Below are 20,361 nucleotides of genomic sequence, written 5' to 3'. Positions count from 1 at the left end.
GGTGTGGGAGGGGTTGGGTGTGTGTGTGTGTGTGTGTGTGTGTGTGTGTGTGTGTGTGTGTGTGTGTGTGTGTGTGTGTGTGTGTGTGTGTGTGTAATTTGTGTGGTATCCTCAGTGAATTCCTGCAGTCTCCCAATTATAGGGTTATAATCTACTCCCTAAAGGGTGATCACAGGTGAGGCAGAAATGCTGCAGTCACAGCCTGAAATCCCCCCTGCTCTACCCTCACAAGCTTTGGAATGGAAAGAATAAGGACAGGATGGAACATTTTAAGGGAAGGCCTTTCCAATTACCATACAACTATTTCGCTTTGGTGACATATGAAGATAAAGATGAAAATATGTGGATGAATAAACCTTCCTGATAAATGAAGCTTCCTTTCTCAAAGTACCATCTCCCACCACCAAAAAAACCACGTCTCACTCGACGGAAACTGCTCTAAAATAGATTTCCTACCTTCAGCCTTCCCCAAAGAGCCTACTTCAACCTTTCCTTTATTCACAGTCACTACAAGAAGCATCAATCAGATGCAACAGAACTTTTTGTATGGCTGTTTTTCATATGGTTTCTAGGTGTGCTCAGTGGGGTTGAGGCTATTTGCTATGTTTTTTCCTTGTTGGAGCCCGCTTCTAGGAGCACCTCCACCCCTTCAGGTTGGCCACTGGTGACGTGCCCAGAGCTGGGGGAGGAGAAAGGAAGGCACTGGCTTGGAGGAGAGGTCCAGGCTCTCTCTAGAGGTGAGAGGGATCTACCTGTCTGCTCCAGATTCCAAGTTTGCACATCTCCAAGTTTGCAGCTATATTCCTGATAACTTTGGTTGACAGATGAGTGAAGTTATAAATGTACATTTTAAAATGCTGCAGAAGGGCCTAAATTCCTATTACAGCCCTGGGTTTACATAAAAGCCAAAACAAGCCTACGTTTCTGCAAAATCAGTCCATGGATTGCCACCAAAGATGATGTTCTCAAAGGCCTCAGGTAGAGTGACAAGGTTGAGGACCATGTGTGGGTTTTACAGAAGGCAGAGTTTATTCATTGAACATAGCTGATTTTTTTTTAATTTCTAAATCATTTTTTAGAATTTAAATATCCTCAAACTAATGAAAGTAGAAAGGAGTTTCTTAAGAAAAATATTCTGGTCAAAGAAGAAAGAAAGACAAAATAACCCTACTCTGGGTCACTACCCCCACCTTCTAAAATCTGCTGCTCAGGGAAACTTCAGAGTCTGAGACACACCGTCCCCAGGACGTGACCCTGGAGTGAGAGGATTCTAAGTGCTGGTGAAAAGTGCAACCAGGGGAATACAAAGAAATTTCTGGTCAATTTATTTCTAAAGTCAGGAGGAACTGTTTTTTGCTTTTTTCCTTTTTAAATTTTGTAATATGCAAGTCTACAGATTCGAGTAAGGTCAACCCACAGCCTTAAAGAGAAACAAGGCCCCCAAAAGGTGCTTACTGGATGCAGTTCTCCAATGATAAACGTTTTGGACAATTCTCGAGCATCTGTAGAGTGTCCGACATCCTCAAAGTTTTCAGTAGCATCACCTCCAGCTTGTTCCCTTAAGACTTCTTCCCCACCCGGGTGCTGTTTGAAGGACAGACAGAAAAATGAGTATGTTTTCCAGGCAAATGAGTTAAAAGGAAGTAGCCAGTTTACCTAACCAAACAGGCTACTCCAGAAGCCACAGATGACAATGTGGCAATATAAACCATTCATAACCTGGGTGAAAACGATTCCTTTGTATTCAATTTCCTACTTGAAAGTGCAGACAAACTTTCTCCAATAGTAAGACATTTATTTCCCGGTTATTCACATGACAATAAAACCATTAGGCACTCATTTTTCATCCTTTGGGAATGTCCTCTTTGCTTTTCCATAAAGCTCTCAAAATCTCAAAAAGGTTTTCTCAGTCTTTACCCAATCTACATCTTGAACGCATCTCCACGCTTATTTAAAAGCCTTCCACTGGGGCACAGGATATGAGTCCACTTAAACATGGGAAGCCGCCCTGGAGGTACAGGCTGTTGACTGGCTCACTCTGAAAGCCAGCCTGAAGCTTCCTGATGCATCTCCAAGGCCGTGGCAATGACAAATGTGTCTTGTTAGTTCTCGAACAGTCTGTTTATTCTTAGGCACAGCCTGACAGGGACACACAAAATGACTAACTTATGCAGCACCCACAAATTATGCAAATTCACAGATTGTTGTTTCTTCTGTGTGGGTGGCTTCATTCATGAGTTCCTTAACTTTTGGGTCCTGTTAAAGATATGTGACCATAGACAAGTCTCCCAAATTAAATCATTATTTTCCAGTTACAGCCTATCTTCAAAGGAAAATTTCAAATGAGGTTAAAAACATAGATTGGGGCTTCCCTGGTGGCACAGTGGTTGAGAATCCACCTGCCGATGCAGGGGACACGGGTTCATGCCCCGGTCCGGGAAGATCCCACATGCCGCAGAGCGGCTGGGCCCGTGAGCCGTGGCCGCTGAGCCTGCGCGTCTGGAGCCTGTGCTCTGCAACGGGAGAGGCCACAGCAGTGAGAGGCCCGTGTACCGCAAAAAAACCCCACAAAAAACAAAAACATAGATTGGCCTTTTGTAAACAATCAGAAAATTATACAAGTTTTAAAAATATAGAATTTTGGGACTTCCTTGGTGGAGCAGTGGTTAAGAATCCGCCTTCCAATGCAGGGGACATGGGTTCGAGCCCTGTTCCAGGAAGATCCCACATGCCGCGGAGCAGCTAAGACTGTGCGCCACAACTACTGAGCCTGCGCTCTAGAGCCCGCGCGCCACAACTACTGAGCCCACGCACCACAACTACTGAAGCCTGCGTGCCTAGAGCCCGTGCTCTGCAACAAGAGAAGCCACTGCAATGAGAAGCCCCCGCACACCGCAATGAAGAGGAGCCCCCGCTCGCCGCAACTAGAGAAAGCCCGCACGCAGCAATGAAGATCCAACACAGCCAAAAATAAATTTATTAAAAAATATATATATATAGAATTTTATCTTTAAAGTGCTAAACTGAAGAAAGTAAACATTCTACTTCATAGACCGTAACACAATAGTCTTCACCTAAAACAAAAGGACAACTTCTCAACTTAATTTCTCATCAAGCACAGGAAACAAAGAAGTATGTGTCTACATGTATGTATGCACACATGCATTGCATGCGCAAGTGTGTATGCATTATGCATATGTGTATGCATGCACATATGTAACCATTTATGATTCAGACCCTGCCTAAACCATTTATAAGGCAGTTTTCTTTTTTTTTTTTATAAGGCAGTTTTCTAAGGAAAAAATAGAGAATGAGAGAAACATCTTGGGTTATATTGGTTTGAATGACCACTGTTTAGGAAAAAATATAGAATAAATGAATTGATGCTAAAATACATTTGCTCTACCTTTTAAGATTTTTTTGGATTTTTAAAACAATTAGTAAGGAAACAAAGTCTAAAAATTGATTTTTGGAAAAAAATAATTCAAGTCTTGGTAAGACAATAAATATGGGACTGGCTTGTTATGTGCAGGGAAAGGCAAACAGAGACACACTGCCAAGGAAATCAAGTCTAAATCATGATGGTGTGGAACTCCACAATTCGTCTTGTCACTGTCCTCACTCTTGTGACTAAGTTCATGCTGCCATTTTAATAAGCAACCATCACATTTGAAGACTAAAAGAAATGCTCTTCCTTACCTGCTGGCGCCCGAAAGTGACAAAGAAAGAAAACTGGGAACGCTGGTGTTGGCGCCGTCTTGGTTATTCCCAGAGATGGTCTATGTCTCCCATTTCTTTCCAGAAACTCTCAGAGAACATACTACTATCTTTGGGGCAGGTTATAGAATTTGGGGTAGCCCAAAGAAAAGGCAAGGCTTTGAAAAAGGAAAGTGATATAAGAACAGGCATGCAAAGCAAAATTATCTGAGGATTTTCTAAAAGATTAAGGAAAAGACCAAAATGCCTAGTTACAGGCAGGCAAGATTAGAGGTAACAAAAAAGAGTCTGACGGGGCTTCGCTGGTGGCGCAGTGGTTGAGAGTCTGCCTGCCAATGCAGGGGATACGGGTTCGTGCCCCGGTAAGGGAAGATCCCACATGCCACGGAGCGGCTGGGTCCGTGAGCCATGGCCGCTGAGCCTGCATGTCCGGAGCCTGTGCTCCGCAGCTGGAGAGGTCACAACAGTGAGAGGCCCGCATACCGCAAAAAAAAAAAAAAAAAAAAAAAGAGTCTGAGACAAATTTTGGTGAAGTCTGTATCAGAAATCTGTCCTGGTAAAGGGTCACTCACTAGGACCTCCACTCATCCCACCGTGTGCCGGCAGTCAGCCCCTGTAGAGCCCAGAGAGAGAGAAAGACTGGAGGGAACGTCAGCGGTGACGGTAGGAGGACCCAGGAAGGACAGAACCGGCGGCAGCCATGGCAAAACAAGCCATTCCCACTGGAATTGTCCTTCTAACAAAAAATCTCCCATTTTTCCAGAGGAAGATTCCATTTTCCATGTGCATAATTCCCTGTCTGCTTCTGTGAAATCTCTACTTATTATAAGGTCCCCAAGTACCACCTTGCGCTGATAACATATGAGAATCTCCAGATACAAACTAGGGAATACCAATAAAATAACTGGAAATAGCTTTCATTTTTTACATCTTTTTGTATATAAGGGTTATTTGCAAGCAAATAAACAGGAAATAGATTTTAAAAGATGAAACATTGGCATAATCCATAATTCAGAAGACATCAACTGTCACAATTCCTACCCATTCCTAAGAACACTTTCAGAAAGACGTGGTAAATTCCTGTGGTATAAACAGAATGGTGGCTACCAGGTCCTGGAATTACAACTGGCTTTCTACTGCTCACAGCATAAATGCTTTCAGCGATGCTGGCACAGTGGATCTCTTCTCCTTGAAATGTTTTCTTCACGTGGCTTCCAGCACAACAGGCTCTCCTAGTTTCCCTTCAACTTTATTTCCCCTCCTGATCTTCTCCAAGTCTCAACCCCAGCGCTCAGTCCTTGGCACTCTCCCATTCCACCTGTACTAGCTCTCCTGGTGATCTTACCTGGTCTCCGACCCAGAATATCACCTGTTCTCTAGTGAGTGCAGTTCATGAGGCTTCCTTTGAGCTCCAGACTTCTCCCACATGCAACAGCCTACTTACCTGTTCACTCAATGTCTAATGAGCATCCTGAACATAACATAACCAAAACTGAACGTTTTACTTTGCCCCCAGATACACTCCTTCCCAGTTTTTCTATTCTCAGTGAATGTTGCCACCATGCATACAGTTGCTGCAGCCAAAAACTAGAAATCAAACTTCATTCCTCTTTCCTTCTCACTGCCATCCATCAGCAAATCCAGCTGGTTATCTTCACAACATATTCAGAGGCTAACCACCTCTCCCCACTTCCAATGCTACCACCTTAAGACCAAACCAGCATCTCCTGAATGGACAACCATAACTGACCCCTAACGGGTCTCCTGCTTCTTCTCCATCCTTCCCACAATCGACTGTGCTTACTCCATCATGCCTGTTACCTGTTTACCTGTTACCTCTCTCGCTTCCACTATGACCAGCTACCCTGGACTAAGCTAACATCTGAGGATTTTCAGAACCCCTGCATTTGCCTCTGTGTGGAATGCTCTTCTCCCAAACCTTGATGAGATTTCGTCTGTCCCCTCGTTTATCCCTGCTCACATGTCAGCTTTTCAGAGCCCTTCGCTGAGTTGCCCATCCAGAAGGGCCTACCCTGTCCTCACACCACGGTCTCTATCCCCTCCCTGCTCTTTCCTTCACAGCACCTAGGACTCCTGAAGCTCTATTTTGTCAATCATTTGTAAGATTCATGAGGACAGAGGCCTTTGTCTGTCTTACTCATCCCTGCTGCCCAATACCTAGTTCAATGCCTGGCACATGGCAGATACAAAGAAATATTTGTAAGCAAGTTTGGATAAATAAAGGAGATGTGCACGGCTGATTACACATTGGTCTTAGAACTAGTATATACAACTGGTTAAGTGACTGACAACAACTTTCCCATTCCAACTATTCTAGTTCACACCCCTTTCCTTCTCCTGAACTATAATAGTTCTTACCATTCAGAAACCATATAATTTCATATTCAATTTTGTTTAATTCATTTAATCCAAATATTTATGAATACTATGTGCAAAGCATCGCCTGGGACACACAAAAGTACATGAAAAATAGACATAATTTGATCCTGAAAAAGCATACAATTAATTTGAGGTTAAAGAAGAAAAACACAGATATAGCCTCATAGTTTTGGCTATTCATGTGTGACCCACGGCAGTGATTGCCACCATTCTATCTTCCAGGTCACTTACCCATTCTTCTGCCTCAGTTATTCTGCTGATTCCTTCTAGTGTATTTTTCATTTCACTTATTGCATTGTTCATCTCTGTTGGTTTGTTAATTCTTCTAGGTGTTTGTTAAACATTTCTTGGATCTTCTCGATTTTTGCCTCCATTCTTTTTCCAAGGTCCTGGATCACCTTCACTATCATTATTCTGCATTCTTTTTCTGGAAGGTTGCCTATCTCCACTTCATTTAGTTGTTTTTCTGGGGCTTTACCTTGTTCCTTCATCTGGGACCTAATCCTCTGCCTTTTCATTTTGTCTATCTCTCTGTGATTGTGTCTGCCCTCTGGTGGATGAGGCTATCTAAGAGGCTTGTGCAAGCTTCCTGATGGGAGGGACGGGTGGTGGGTAGAGCTGAAATATGCATGGCATACTTGGGGCAAGTCAAGAGACGAGTGTGAATAAAGTAAAACATGTGAGGCTGTGTGATGGCTTACTTCACATGTCAACTTGAGGTGAAACTTGATTTCTGGGAGGTGTTTCTAGATGAGATTAGCATTTGGATCAGTGGACTCAGTGGAGGAGATGGCCCTGCTCAATGTGGGTGGGCACTATCCAATCCATTCAGAGCTTGAATAGAACAAAAGGTGGAGCAAGGAAGAATTCACCTGTTTTCCTGTATCATTATTTGAGTTGGGATATCTCATCTCTCCTTCCCCCGCCCTCAGCCTCCCATTGACTCCTCTGGTTCTCGGGCCTTCAGACTCAGACAATCACTCCACCAGCTCTCCTGGGTCTCGCTTGCAGATGGCAGACTGGGGGACTTCTCACCCTCCATAATCATGGGAGCCAATTCCTTATAATAAATCTCTTCATACATAAATATATATATGAAATATGTATGAGTATCTCCTATTGGTTCTATTTCTCTGGAGAATCCTAACACGGGCTGGATGGTTAGAAGGACCAAACCATTAGGGCCTTGAGAGCCAGTGTGAAGTGGAAGACACTGAGGATCACTGTGGGTTCCTGAAGAGCAGAGCGACCATGACAAAATGCTGGATGGACCTGTCATGGTTAGAACAGAGAGGCTCAAAATCCAGACAGGGAGAGCACCACTGCAGACATGCAGCAATCTGACCAGCATAGCAGCACAAACCCCTCTCTATCCCTCTACCGGCCCACAGGCGCCAGCCTTAATAAGAAGCCCCTCTCGGCTTCCTGAAAGTCGGCTGCCCTCCACCTCACCTGTGGAGCACAGCATCAAAAGCATAAAACTCAACTGGAGATCTTAACTCAAAAGGCTAGGCTACATGTTAAAACCCCAGAAGTTCAGAGTCTAAAAGAACCTTCAGAGACCCAACATCCTTAAATTCACGGATGGATAACCGGGGGTCCAGAGAAATTAAGCCCAACATCGCACTGACAGTTCATGGAGTAGCAGGACCAGAACACTGGGGTCTGACTTACAGTCCAACCTCCCCTCTCTTTTTTGAATGGGCAAATTAAATGGCCATTTTCATGTTTCTGAACAAAGTGACTTTAGATGCCTTCAAAATAAAGTTTCTTTGTACATATCTCTTTGGGGACTTTGTTGGGGAATCTCACTTCTAGACCCCAAGAAATGTTGTCATTTGCCCTGCCTTCCTGGGCCTTAATAACTAAGGACAATTCAAAGGATAGACATGCTTCTGTCTCAGGGCTCTGTCTGGCTTCGAGGCTGTCCCAATAAAAAACCCAGAAAGGGGGCTTCCCTGGTGGCGCGGTGGTTGGGAGTCCGCCTGCCGATGCAGGGGACACGGGTTCGTGCCCCGGTCCGGGAGGATCCCACATGCCGCGGAGCGGCTGGGCCCGTGGGCCATGGCCGCTGGGCCTGCGTGTCCAGAGCCTGTGCTCCGCAGCGGGAGAGGCCACGGCAGTGAGAGGTCCGCGTACAGCAAAAAAAACCCCAAAACAAAACAAAAACAAAAAACCCAGAAGGGAATGCAGAACCACACTGCAGTATCGCAATACCCATCAGGTCAGAGCCATTCACTTCGAGGGCTTGCTTAACTAGGCAAAAACAAATGATAATAACAGAAAAACCCTTTCCACATAAGTGTAATGTTATATGGACCCGAAGTCCACCAGTCCTGGAGTCTTAAATAGGATCTTTCAGTCCAAACACTTAACACTGCCAAAAAACGTGGCACAAACAAGACTGTGCATAAACAATGACTAGGCGAAAGAGATTATCTTCAATAGTTAAGCCAAAAATGAAAACAACTGTTTGGAGTGCAATCAATTTATATAAAATTTAGAAAAAATAACAAGACAGCCAAATGCTTCCTATCATTTCTAGACACTTTCTGATAAGGCAAACGGTGATGGCCACCCCTGTGGACTGGGTGAAGGGGCTGGAACCTGCGTCTGCACCGCCTCGGGGCTTTCTGCGCACCTTCTCACTGAACCCTCAAAGCTTAGGGACCAGAGGCTCACAGGCATCATCTGAATTACTTCTCCTCATTTCACTCTGAAAATGATGCAATGAAACATGAAACAAGGCCCATCTTTGCATTCCCGCTGCTGGCTTATGAGACCCACCCGCTCACTCAAACATCTGCCAAGTGCCACGCCAAGCTCTGTTGTTTCCAAGGTGGGTAAGTCATGGCCCTGCCCTCAGGGAGTTACACTCCAGTGACATGCAGACAAGTAAGAGCTAAACATAGTAAGCCCCGGGTGCAGAGCCATGGCACAACAGAGGGAGGGATGAGCTCTCCCAGAGCTGGAGGTGAGAAGCGGCCAGGGAGGGGTCGCTAAGGAGGGGGTGCTTAGACTCCGTGTGCAAGGTACACTGGTGGTTCACCAGGTGAAAAAGGGTGGGGAAGGGCGTGTTCTATGCAAAGAAAATGGAAAACACAAAGGCCCGGAGGCAGAGACACAATGGCACCCTGGAGGAACTGCAGGCACTGTAAATAACCGGATTTCACATGGATAAAAATGCACTGTTGATCATTTTTTTATTTGTTTTTGTTTGGGGGAGGCAATGAGAAAACAGGATCACACACGTGTCACCTCCCAATTGCTATCAATAACCCTTCCCCATATCACTCGACAAAATGTTAAAGCAGACCCCTCAGTAGTCACGTATTTGGCCATAGCCCCTGCACCTTTGTTGCAGTTTGGTCTCCAGCTGTCTTGGCCTCCAAGTCCAGGCAGTACTGTGTTACGGAAGAAGCCCAGGTTTGGAAGCAAAGGAAGCTGAATTCAAGATCCAGCTCTGCCATGTCTTAGCAGAGCAACCCAGGAAGGTGGCAGCTCTTCCTGAGCTTCCATTTCTCCATCATTAGATACCTCTCCCACTTAAACTACAGAGATTAGTGATATAACTAGTATAATACCTGGCATGTAATAGGTGTTCCATCAATATCAATTTCGTTCCCTTTCTTATTCAATACTGCACATTCAATACTGCCAGAAAGAACCTAGCACAGAACCTCACACAGCGCCTGGTCCCTGTAAACTGCTGAGGCCAAGTCCAGCACCAAACCCCAAGTGACCCCTTCTTTCCACCCTGCCCTTCATCTTCAAGAGATTTCTGTGGATTTAATCAACTGGCTTGATCCTACTAAGCCACAGACCCAATGACAAGAGTTAATAGAAACAACATACCATAAGGACAAAGAACATTCGCTACATGAAATCATTCTTAAAGGTCATTAGGATGAGAACAGATAAGCAATGCAGCTGTGAGCTGATAACCATCCTGCAGTGCTGTTATAGTGTTCTCTCCTTGAAAAGAAAGAGAAGAAAAATCATTCATGGTTACTTTTATTTTATTTTATATATATATATATTTTTTTGGCTGTTGGGTCTTCATTTCCGTGCGAGGGCTTCCTCTAGTTGCAGCGAGCGGGGACCACTCTTCATCGCGGTGCACGGGCCTCTCACTATCACGGCCTCTCTTGTTGCAGAGCACAGTCTCCAGACGCGCAGGCTCAGTAGCTGTTGCTCACGGGCCCAGCTGCTCCGCGGCATGTGGGATCTTCCCAGACCAGGGCTCGAACCCGTGTCCCCTGAATTGGCAGGCAGATTCTCAACCACTGCACCACCAGGGAAGCCCCATGGTTACTTTTAGAGTTGAGACAGTAAATGTTTGGCCCCAAATTTACCATGAATCAAAGATAATTTTGCATTTAGTCAGTGTACCCTGACCAATATTTTTAATTCTACCATCACTAAACTTATATCATTAGGTAAAATAAGTGAGTTCACTGGAGACGTAACAACTCCTGGGATCTGTGAAGGGAAGAGTAAGTCCCAGACTGAGAAGTAATGACCCTGGGGTAGAGGAAGGGGCAGGGACAGGTCTGCCTCCGAGGGACAAGAGCAGGGGACACCGAGGCCAGGAGAGTTAGAACACGCACCGCTTGCCTTGTGACCCAGCTCAACCCAACGCTCCTCATAAGAACAGGCAAAGCCACCAAAATTGAGGGCCCAGTGGAAGATGGGTTATGATCTAAGAGGGGCTATTGCTCTATCTACGCTAGGATCCATCTTGAGTTGGAATGGCCAAAAGATGAGAGGACAGGACAGGCTACAATTGAGACTGAAAAGGAGGATTGAGGGTGGAACCTGTCCTCCTCAATACCAAATCATTAGGCCTATTTTTCCTTTTATATCTGGCGTTAAGAATTTTAAAAATTGGCTAAAACAGGCAATTTTATTTCTCTCCTGGAGGCAGGAGAGAAATAAAACAAGCTGTCAGGAAATTATCCACGCTGGCCCAACAGCCATTCTGCATCGATTTTCTAATATCTTACACTCATAAACTTTCACTTATTCATTCAATAAATAACTATTTATTGAGTCTTTTCTATGTGCCAGCATTGTTCCAGTTGCTGGGATACTTCCTGCATTCACAGAGTCTACATTCCAGTGGAGGGAGACAGATAAGCAGTAAACGTGAGAAATAGGTTACATGGCATGTCAGAAGGTGACATGTGCTACAGGAAAAAGAAACACCAGAGCAGGGTGGTGGGCCCAGAATGCAGGGGCTGGGGGGTGACCAGTTGTAAACGGGTTTCAGGAGAGGCCTCGCCGAGACAGTGAAGGAGTGAGAATGCTGCTATCTGGGGGATAACCTTCCAGCGCAAAGGGTCATATGGTGGACGGCTTCCTGGCACGTTCACAGAAGAGCAAGGGCATCAGCACGCATGACGCAGGACATGCCAGAAGGCGGTGGGACCTCGTAGCTGCCTTACAGGCTCGGCTTTAACCACGAAAGAGAGGGAGCTGATGAATGTGTTTTTTGTTTTAACTCTTTATATTGAAAATAGCTGCAGAGAGGTGCCATGTGCCCATCACTCAGATTCCTTCAATGGGCAACATTTTCCATAACTGTAATGCATCGTCAAAACCAGCAAATATCTTAAATAGGAGTCACTAGACCGACTTAGAGTTGTTGTGTGCACTTGTGTGTCTGTCTGGTGTATCTCTGTGTCCTGGTCTGTGGCACTTTCCCACATGTAGATTCACAGAACACGGGACCATTCTGCCACCACAAAGGCGCTCCCCCTCCTGCCCCTTTGCAGTCCCCCTCCCCCGCCACCTATCGTCTGTTCTTCACTTCTGTGACCTCGTCATTCTGAGAATGTCACAGAAATGGAAACACACTGTGTGCAATCTTTTGAGACTGTCTTTTTTCACTTAGCATAATACCCTTGACACCCAGTCAGGTTGCTTTATTCCCTTTTTACTGCTGAGTTGTCTTCCCTCTACGCATGTACCAGTCTCACCAGGGACCCACTGAGGAACATGTTGAGTTGTTTCCAGTTCGGGGCTTTACAAATAAAGCTGCCAGCCCAACAGCCACTCTGTATCAATTGTCTGATATTGTTTACACTTACAAACTTTTATTCATTCAATCAATCAATATTGAGTCCTCTCTCTGTGCCAGCATTGTTCTAGTTGCTGGGATTTGCGTACAGGCTTTTATGTGGACATAAACTTTCATTTCTCTAGGACAAATGTCAAGGAGTGCTACTGCTGGGTCATACAGTAAGCCTATGTTTAGCTTTTTAAAACAGGTAGATTGATTTCCAGAGTGTCTGTACCATTCTGCATCCTCACCAGCAATGCATGACCAATTCAGCATTTCCACATCCTCACCAGAATTTGGGTTATCAGTAATTTTTATTCTAACAAGTATGTTATAGTATCTCACTGTGGTTTTAATTTGCACTTCCTTAGCAGCTAATGATGTTGGACATCTTTTCATGTATTCATTTGCCGTTCACATAGCTTCTTGGAGGAAATGTCTATTCAAGTCTTTTTCCCATTTTCTATTTGGATTATTTGTTTCCTTATTGTTGAGATTAGAAAATTCTTTATATATTCTGGATATAAGTCCTTTGTCAGATATGAGATTAGAAAAAGTTTTCTCCTAGTCAATGGCCCCATCATTTCATTCTATTAACAGGATCTTTTAAAGAACAGAGTTTTTCATTTTTATGAAGTCCAATTTATCCACTTTTTCTTATATGGATCATGCTTCTGCTGTTGTGTCTAAGAACTTTGCCTAATCCTAAGTCTCTTCAAAATTTTAAAATTTTATATTTAGATCTATGATCTACTTGGGGTTAATTTTTATATAAAGTGTGAGGTTTGGGTCAAGATTTATATTTTTGACTACTGTCGTCCAATTGTTCCAGAACCATTTGTTGAAAAGGCTGTCCTTCCTCCATCAAATTGCTTTTGCATCTCTGTCAGAGTATCTGCATGGGTCTACTTCTGGTTTCTCTACTCTGTTCCACTGATCTACGTATATGTCTCTTTGCCAGGACCACGCTTTCTTGATTACTGCAGCTATATCCAAAGTCTTAAACTGGGTGGTGTCATTAGCCACTGAAGGGTTTGAATAGGAAAGTGATAGGATCTGACATCTTGAAATAGCACTCTACTACCAAAAATACACAGTCGGGGGTGAGGGTCACCAGGCTGGAGTGATGGTGCTTGAGCAGGGAGCCGGCGTAGAGGGGGAGAGATTAGTTGGATTCTGACTCCTTTATAAAAGTTGAGCCCACAGAATGTTCTGGGGGATTCAGTGTGGGTGTGAGAGAGACAGAAGGATCAGACATGACCCCAGGGTTTTCGACCTGAGCAAATGGATGGAAGTGTCATCACTGAGATAGGGAAGGTGGCAGCAAGATGTGTGAGGGAAGGTCAGTTCAGTCTTCAACACGCTGTGTCTGAGAGGCATGTTAGAGAGCTGAGTGGAGATGCGAAGTGAGTTGCCGATACAAGAGTCCTGAGTGTAGGAGAGACGTCTTTGTGACCCGGAGATAGAAATCCAGGAGCTGTCAGCACATTTAAAGTTGTGACGCTGGATGAGACGGCTGAGGGAAAGTGGAAAACACTGGGCCCCGGGGCCTCCGACACTGCAGGATGAGACAGAACATCCCCCTTTCTGGTAGAAGACATTGGGCGGTGACCTGAAGAGGGTGGTGAAAGGAGGGCACACCAGGCAGAAGGAAAACTGCACAAAGGTCTTAAGGCAGAAACAAGCCTGACTTGTTAGGGACACAGAAAGGTGTGGAGGGCAAGGCAACAGTGTTACCAGCTGAGGTGGGAGAGGAAGGAAGGGGCCAGATCACGCAGAGTTTGTTACACCAGGAGAGAGATGGCATTTTATTCTAAATGCATTGGGAAGCCATGGAAAGGGACTAAGCAGAGAAATGACAGTCTGTTTCTACAAAATGAAGTTTTTTATGTTCTTCTAGAAATCACATTCTTTAACATAATAACAACATACATTGCCTGAACTGAAAACTCATAAATCAACAAACAATGTGATGGAACCACTGAAATCCCGAAGACTATGTCAGGAAAGGGGCTCTGAAGAGGAAGACAGTCTAACAACTAGAGCCACAAGAAAGGAAGGTGAAGACGGACAACGGTATGAAGGAAGGAGGGAGAGACCCTTCCTGAGGCCCCCAGGAACCACGTGTAAGTGAGACGGGGACTTTGGCAGACAAGCAAACACAGTACCACCCACAACTCAGAGGGCAGGACCGAAATCAGCGAGGGGGTGAGAAGGAGAGGGCAGGGGATTAGCTAAATCCACAGAAGGATTTCATCAGAGCAGTAACCTCATCAGATTTCCATTCAGAACAAGCCCTTCCAGGCCAGTTATTTAAGAGGCCTTTAGAAAACAACATTTAACCTCTGCACGCATGCCCAACAATCTCTTTCTTGAATGAAATAATACAGATTCTTAAAATCATGCAGATGTCATCTGTGTTAGGAACAAATGGCATCCTTGAAGACTCCTTCAGAACTTTCTCTACTTAAAAACTCCCCATGGGCAACTGGAATGGCTGTTTTCTCCACCTTCTAGAAGGCAACACAGTAAAACGACAGCAGATGGGAAGAAAAGCACATTTATAGCCCTTTGACCTTCCAAAGGTTTTCTTTTTATTCTTTCACAACTTCCCTTTACTTTCTCCCTGGTTCCTATGGAGAACCCTGGATATGGGGGTGGGGGGGAATCTCAAAGCAAATAACAGCAGCTGTGTACCAACTGGATGTGTTTTCTTTTAAAGCTGTACTAGTTATCTTAGGTCCCCTGCCCTAGTCACAGAGTTACTGTTTTCCACCTTCCCTCGGCCATCTCATCCAGTGTCACAACTTTATATGTGCTCACAGCTCCTGGATTTTTTCAACATATAAATTCTCACATTCACCATTGTGAGATGAGGCTCTGATGCCTATTTACCCAAGATGCCTGAACCACCTTTACCACCAAGGATCCCTTTACATTTTCCTCCTATGGATTTCATATTTTCTGAGGTTTATTTACCAAACTATGTATGTTAAATAATAATAACTTTTCCATTTCACACTCATCAAAGACATATTTGCAACTGCAGCTTTATAGTAGTATAAGATTCAGGATATTATCAAACTTCCTTGAAAAAAACAAAGGCACTTGGGATTTTAGCACTAAACATGACAGTCCTACCAACAGTAAGGATGTAGGGTCCTCTGTGTTTTTCAAAATTAAGGACACTGAGTTTCAAGCACCCACACTCTCCTCCTGGCTCCCCAGGGCACCGAGGTCCCCCAGGCTTGGAACCACTCGTCTCTGCAAAGCAGGCAGCCATGTTCAAGGAAAACAACAAAAATTAAGTCCTTAAAACAAAACCTGCTATAGAGAATACTGCCTAAGACTCAAAAGGCAAAAGTGAGTCAGAAGCCAACAGCTTTGTAAGGCAGAATGCTGTTAAAGAACATCTAAGATGCAGATACAGAGCATCAGAATCCCAAGATCACCAGAAAAAGTTCTACAGAAACAAGTTTCCATTTTGATCATGTAAAGGAGGACAACTTGACACAAAATATCATGCTTTATAGTATTTTTCAGGAAGGTGTCTATTTCACAAATTAAACATGTAAAGACTTGAACTGAAAGCAAGTTAATATTACTGCCATCAATTATGTGATATTTTCTTCTCATGTTCCACAGCACTCATAAAACCTGAATAAATGCTATTGCCCAAATCACAGAAAGGGAAAAGCAAACCATTTTTCTCCCTGGCCCCAAATGCCTGCATTTTCATTCAAAGTTCTACAGTCGTTAACCTTGTTAATGATATAATCAGAAATGACAAGACTCAAATTCACAAATATAAGTTCAAAAACTATAACTCAGAATTGAAAAACAAAACCCACCTACTTCAAAATACGTAGGCAGGGACTTCCCTGGTGGCACAGTGGTTAAGAATCCGCCTTCCAGTGCAGGGGAAACAGGTTCGATCCCTGGTCCGGGAAGATCCCACATGCCGCAGGGCAACTAAGCCCGTGCGCCACAATTAGTGAGCCTGCACTCTAGAGCCCACGAGCCACAACTACTGAGCCCACATGCCACAACTACTGAAGCCCACGCGCCTAGAGCCCGTGCTCCACAACAAGAGAAGCCACCGCAATGAGAAGCCCACGCAGCGCAATGAAGAGTAGCCCCCGCTTGCCACAACTAGAGAAAGCCCGCGCGCAGCAACAAAGACCCAACGCAGCCAAAAATAAATAAATAAAATAAATAAATTTTCAAAAAATATGTAGGCAACAAGGCTCATAATCTCATAGATCAGTGTCAGATAGTAACTGAACACCTGCCACTATTGAGATTGCCAGTAGTAAGGAGCCAATCTTCCCTCTCAGGTGTCTACCCTTCTCTGGAAAACAAAACAGCTTTATAAGGCTATTATTTCAGGAGATGGGGCTCACTGCACAACTTAGAAACTTCACTTGTGTTCTTGCCCAGAGGGTATAATTTTTATAATGCTCTCCTGTTTCAACATCACCTGCCAGATTTTCACCTTCACCTAAAATCTCATGTTAGCACTCAGCTGCCTATGATGCTACAGAAAGAAAGCCACACCCCACGCTGACCTGTACAGGTATAGGAGTTTGCATTTACTGTGAAGACCATACACCTGCCGTTGCGTTATATGTTTAACCAGCATTATTTTGTTTCTTATCATAACCCCTCAAAGTTGGCACTACTGTCACCCTCCCGTTTTACGTTAAATAAGGCATATGAGGCATAGAGAGCGTGGGCACAGACTAGGACCCCCTTCCATCCATCACAGTATATACTGTCTCAACATGAATACAGACATGCATATAGATCTATAATATATACGGAGATCTAGCCCATAATGAAAGTTCACTATTTAGAGGTAGGAAGGCAAAAAACTTCTTTCATATTTGGGTAAGTTAGCAAAAGTAGAATCTTCTTTAGTTACCACGCAAAGGCTTCATGAATTTCTGGAGCTTTTAAATGATGGAAGAAAGGGGGCAGGGCAAGAGGGGAGAAACATATCTTCTGGGCTCCTTTTTCTGTTTCAAAAGAAGGGATGAGATAAATAGCACTGCCCTAACAACGGAACAGGAGGAATCTCGGAAGAAGTGAAAATTCTGGCAGAGCGCCCTGCAGGTCTCTGAAGGAGATGTGTGTTGAAGATGCAGTAAGCCACTGGCAGGGAATCCTAGGATGGCTAAGCTGGGGCAGGAAGCCAAAGCCTAGGACACTGCATTAATCAGAGATGGTCACAAAAAGTGAAAACAGATAGTGAAAATAGTAAATAGAACATATGTCCCCTAAAAGTAGAATCAGATGCTCTGGGAAGGCTGGCACCGCCGATGACCAGCTAGAACAGGCTGCAGGAGCCTCCTCCTCGCTGCATACCTTCATCCTTCTGATCGGTCCCATTTCACAATGTCAGCCACTGTCCTGTTCTACCTTAATCCAGACCAGCTCTGGGAGCCAGTCTGTCACCGCTGATGTTAGGCCCTACTCACCAGAGTCGATGCCTGATGCCTCACACGGCCACTCCGGGTCCACTCCCCACCACTGAACTAGACTCTGGCTGATACAGCACAGCTGTGTGTGTAATCCCTGCCCATGCATTGTTTTCTGTGTTATTCCTGCTTCCTCAAACGGAAACTTCAGAGAATAGAACTGATATCTCTTCCTCTCGAGTTCCACAGTCTCCACTATAAGAACTCAGCAGATACAGGATCACTGATCAAAAGGAAGGGCGTGAGTGAGTACCAGAGAGCAGTGGTGTCACAGATAGGCTATTCTGGGGAGTTTCTACCATGAAGCAATTAAGAAAAGTTTAGTTTATAGGAACCGCTGTAAACTTGTTTTTATGTATCTCACTATAAACAGTAGTTTTGAGTTATCTTGCTAAGTATTAGTTATCAAATATTAGTGATAAACTCGACTCATCGCGTTTTTCTTGAGAGATGTTCTCCCCAAGCTACTTTTAAAGAAAGAGTATTGAAAACTGAGTGAAAAATAAAGGAATTTGCTGTCAGCTGATTCACCCATTGAACAGCTGGTTTGCATCTCTTCCCATTTTGCTTACAAAACCTTGTGCAATTCCTTTTCTGCCTCATAAGAATGAAATGTAAATGGTTTATAGTAAAGCTTAGTCATCTTCTCTTCCTTATCTCCTGAGAAATGTACCCATAAAAGTTATGCAAAATATATCTTAGGGCAGTGATTCTTGACTAGCAGTGACTTATTTGTCCCCAAGGGGACATCTGGCAATAGTTGGAGACATTTTTGGTTGTCACAACGGGGGGAGGGGGTGATACTGGCATCTGGTGGGGGGAGACCATGGAGGCCCCCTGTACAACACAATGAATAGGACAGACCCCACAAAAAAGAAAGAAAAAAATGGCAAAGCTTCATAACATAAAATATCCTATTATTTTATACATGCTATTCTTTTTTATAGACACAAATAAAGAAAGCACACAATGGATCTTAAAATTCTACAAGTACATATACCATGGGAAGGGGGAAGGAACAGTTTTAAGCAGACATCTGGTATCAATTAGACCTGATGTTATTATGCAGGATTATTAGTTCAAGAATCTCTAATAGCAAATAAGCTCTGTAGCTCAGCAGAAGGAACAGGACAGATCAGATCTGACCCCCTACTATAAACCACTCTTAACCAGATCAGGACACTATTTTATCTTCTGGCACATCACCTGAGGACAATTTAACAATAATATATCTTACTAATAACCATCAACTTCAATCTTTAAAAAAAATTCTTTTTAAAACATTCTCTACAAAACCAATGTCCTTTGATATAAATTGTGATCCAGCTCAGACCAGGCCTCTATCTTCATTTTCCTCACAAACTATGTAGAAAATTCCCATCACTAAGCATTCCTGTCTATTGTCTGGGGAAATGAAGGAGAGCAAGCGTTACATGAAGATTTATGACTGAAACTCCCCCACAGTGATATAACACAGCCAGAGGCAGCAAAGAAAAACTCCTTAGAATTTATTGCAAAAATTATAATCAACGCAAAGAATCTCATCAAAGAAATGTTTTCCTCCAAGTTAAGCAAAGTTACTTTACAATTCCCAAAGCTGCTTAAGGATGAAGTCGCACTGGCATTTTTCACTCTCTGTCCCTCCCCCTTGCTCCTCATCAAAGCCACACACATATCCCCACGCTCACTCCTAGGAGTCCCCTACTGTACCTCACCGAAGTCCTCACTGGATACCTTAAATATCACTGGGCGCCCTCTAGGTGAACAGCGGGTGGGTGGGCGTGGACGGTGGGGTGGGCTTGTGGATGCCAGGGGGAGAGCCGGCGCAGACCACACCTGGACCTCCGAACTCAAGGTCCCCTCTTGTGGGATCCCACAGCTCTCAAGGTGGGTGGTCTCCAACCGGCTCCAATTAGGAATCCACTCCAGGAATAATAAGTGGGACGACCCCTGTCCTAGATGAAGACCTGCTCTATGCACACTCAAGGATAAAAAGGATCTTCAAAAATCCTTCCGTAGTTGCGCTCTCTCTTAGGAAGACAGCTCCAGATGAGATTTTGTTTCCCACGAAGTGCGAAGTGGTGCTCTCCTACATGCCCGCGAAGGGTCTCGGGAGACAGTTTCTGCCCTACAAGGGCTGCTAAATTGGTTCACCTGGTCGCGGCAGTGGCTTATGCACCTCCAGGTGTGAACACGCGGGCGCGCAGCCTCAGGTGTATAAACTCGGGGTCCGCTCCCAGGTGTACAGACTCAGGGGGTGCACACACAAGTATGCAGACGCGGGGAGCAGCTCCCAGGTGTGCAAAGCCGGGTGCGCACGCACTGGTTAACACACTCAGGTGCGCACATAGAGCCGGGCAGGTCAATCCCACCACGCTGCGAACGACAAGTCTCGACAGGGAACCCCCAAACTCCAGTCGGCATCCTGCCTCCACCAACTCACCTCCTCCAAAAATTTGGTCAAATCGTACACCTTGTAATGCAGGATCAACCAGGTGCTCTTGCTGTGGTTGTGCTTCTGGATCTCTTCCAGGGTATAGTACTTCACGGCTTTGTCGGACTCCTCTGCCATTTCGGAACGCGGCGAGCCTCAGGCCCTAAAACGAGCAGCGCAGCCGGGCTGAGTGCAACCGGCGTCTCCGCTAACTTCCCCCGGGACATTCCCCACGGCGCTACTCAGCGCCTGGGCAGGGAGGCAGG

At 44.7% G+C, this 20,361-nt stretch overlaps 1 protein-coding gene across 2 annotated transcripts in view; it reads right to left on the bottom strand.

The window, feature by feature from the left end:
• The window catches only part of CYB5A (cytochrome b5 type A), a 27,799-nt gene extending 7,438 nt beyond the window's left edge, over positions 1-20,361 (bottom strand). For both annotated transcript variants that reach the window (XR_003004493.1, XM_024754842.1), the window contains exons 1-2: positions 20,105-20,361; positions 1,456-1,584 (exon numbers count right to left, since the gene is read on the bottom strand). Coding sequence is in view for 1 of the 2 variants with exons in the window: in XM_024754842.1 (XP_024610610.1) it covers positions 1,456-1,584; positions 20,105-20,233 (258 nt within the window). In the remaining variant the exon portion in view is untranslated. The remainder of the gene's footprint in view (positions 1-1,455; positions 1,585-20,104) is intronic.

The sequence above is a fragment of the Neophocaena asiaeorientalis genome, unplaced genomic scaffold (genome assembly GCF_003031525.2).
Source record: "Neophocaena asiaeorientalis asiaeorientalis breed wild unplaced genomic scaffold, Neophocaena_asiaeorientalis_V1.1 scaffold124, whole genome shotgun sequence".
Lineage (NCBI taxonomy): Eukaryota > Metazoa > Chordata > Mammalia > Artiodactyla > Phocoenidae > Neophocaena > Neophocaena asiaeorientalis.
This window is presented reverse-complemented; position numbering and strand designations above follow the sequence as displayed.